We start from the raw sequence: 246 nt of genomic DNA, 5'->3' as shown, positions 1-246 counted from the left end.
TGCTGCTGCTGCTGCTGCTGCTGCTGCTGCTGCTGCTGCTGGTGCTGCTGCTGCTGCGTGCTGTATATACCGCCTAGTGCTGCAGTAGCAGCAGCGGGGCTGCGATCCACGGAGCTGGTGAGGAGCAGCTGATGCTGGTGCTGCTGCTGCTGCAGTTGCTGCTGCTGCTGCTGATGAAGATGTTGTATATGTTGCTGCTGCATCTCTTGCTGCTGCAGCAGCAGCAGATGCTGCTGCTGCTGAGCC

General features: G+C 60.2%; 1 protein-coding gene across 1 annotated transcript in view; it reads right to left on the bottom strand.

The window, feature by feature from the left end:
• Positions 1–246, bottom strand: part of EMH_0060380 (zinc finger (CCCH type) protein, putative) — a gene marked incomplete at both ends in the record, with an annotated part of 3,983 nt that overhangs the window by 2,922 nt on the left and 815 nt on the right. The window contains one exon of the mRNA XM_013497788.1: positions 4–246. Coding sequence (XP_013353242.1) covers positions 4–246 — 243 coding nt within the window. The remainder of the gene's footprint in view (positions 1–3) is intronic.

The sequence above is a fragment of the Eimeria mitis genome, genomic scaffold (genome assembly GCF_000499745.2).
Source record: "Eimeria mitis Houghton genomic scaffold, Emh_scaff2928, whole genome shotgun sequence".
NCBI lineage: Eukaryota > Apicomplexa > Conoidasida > Eucoccidiorida > Eimeriidae > Eimeria > Eimeria mitis.
This window is presented reverse-complemented; position numbering and strand designations above follow the sequence as displayed.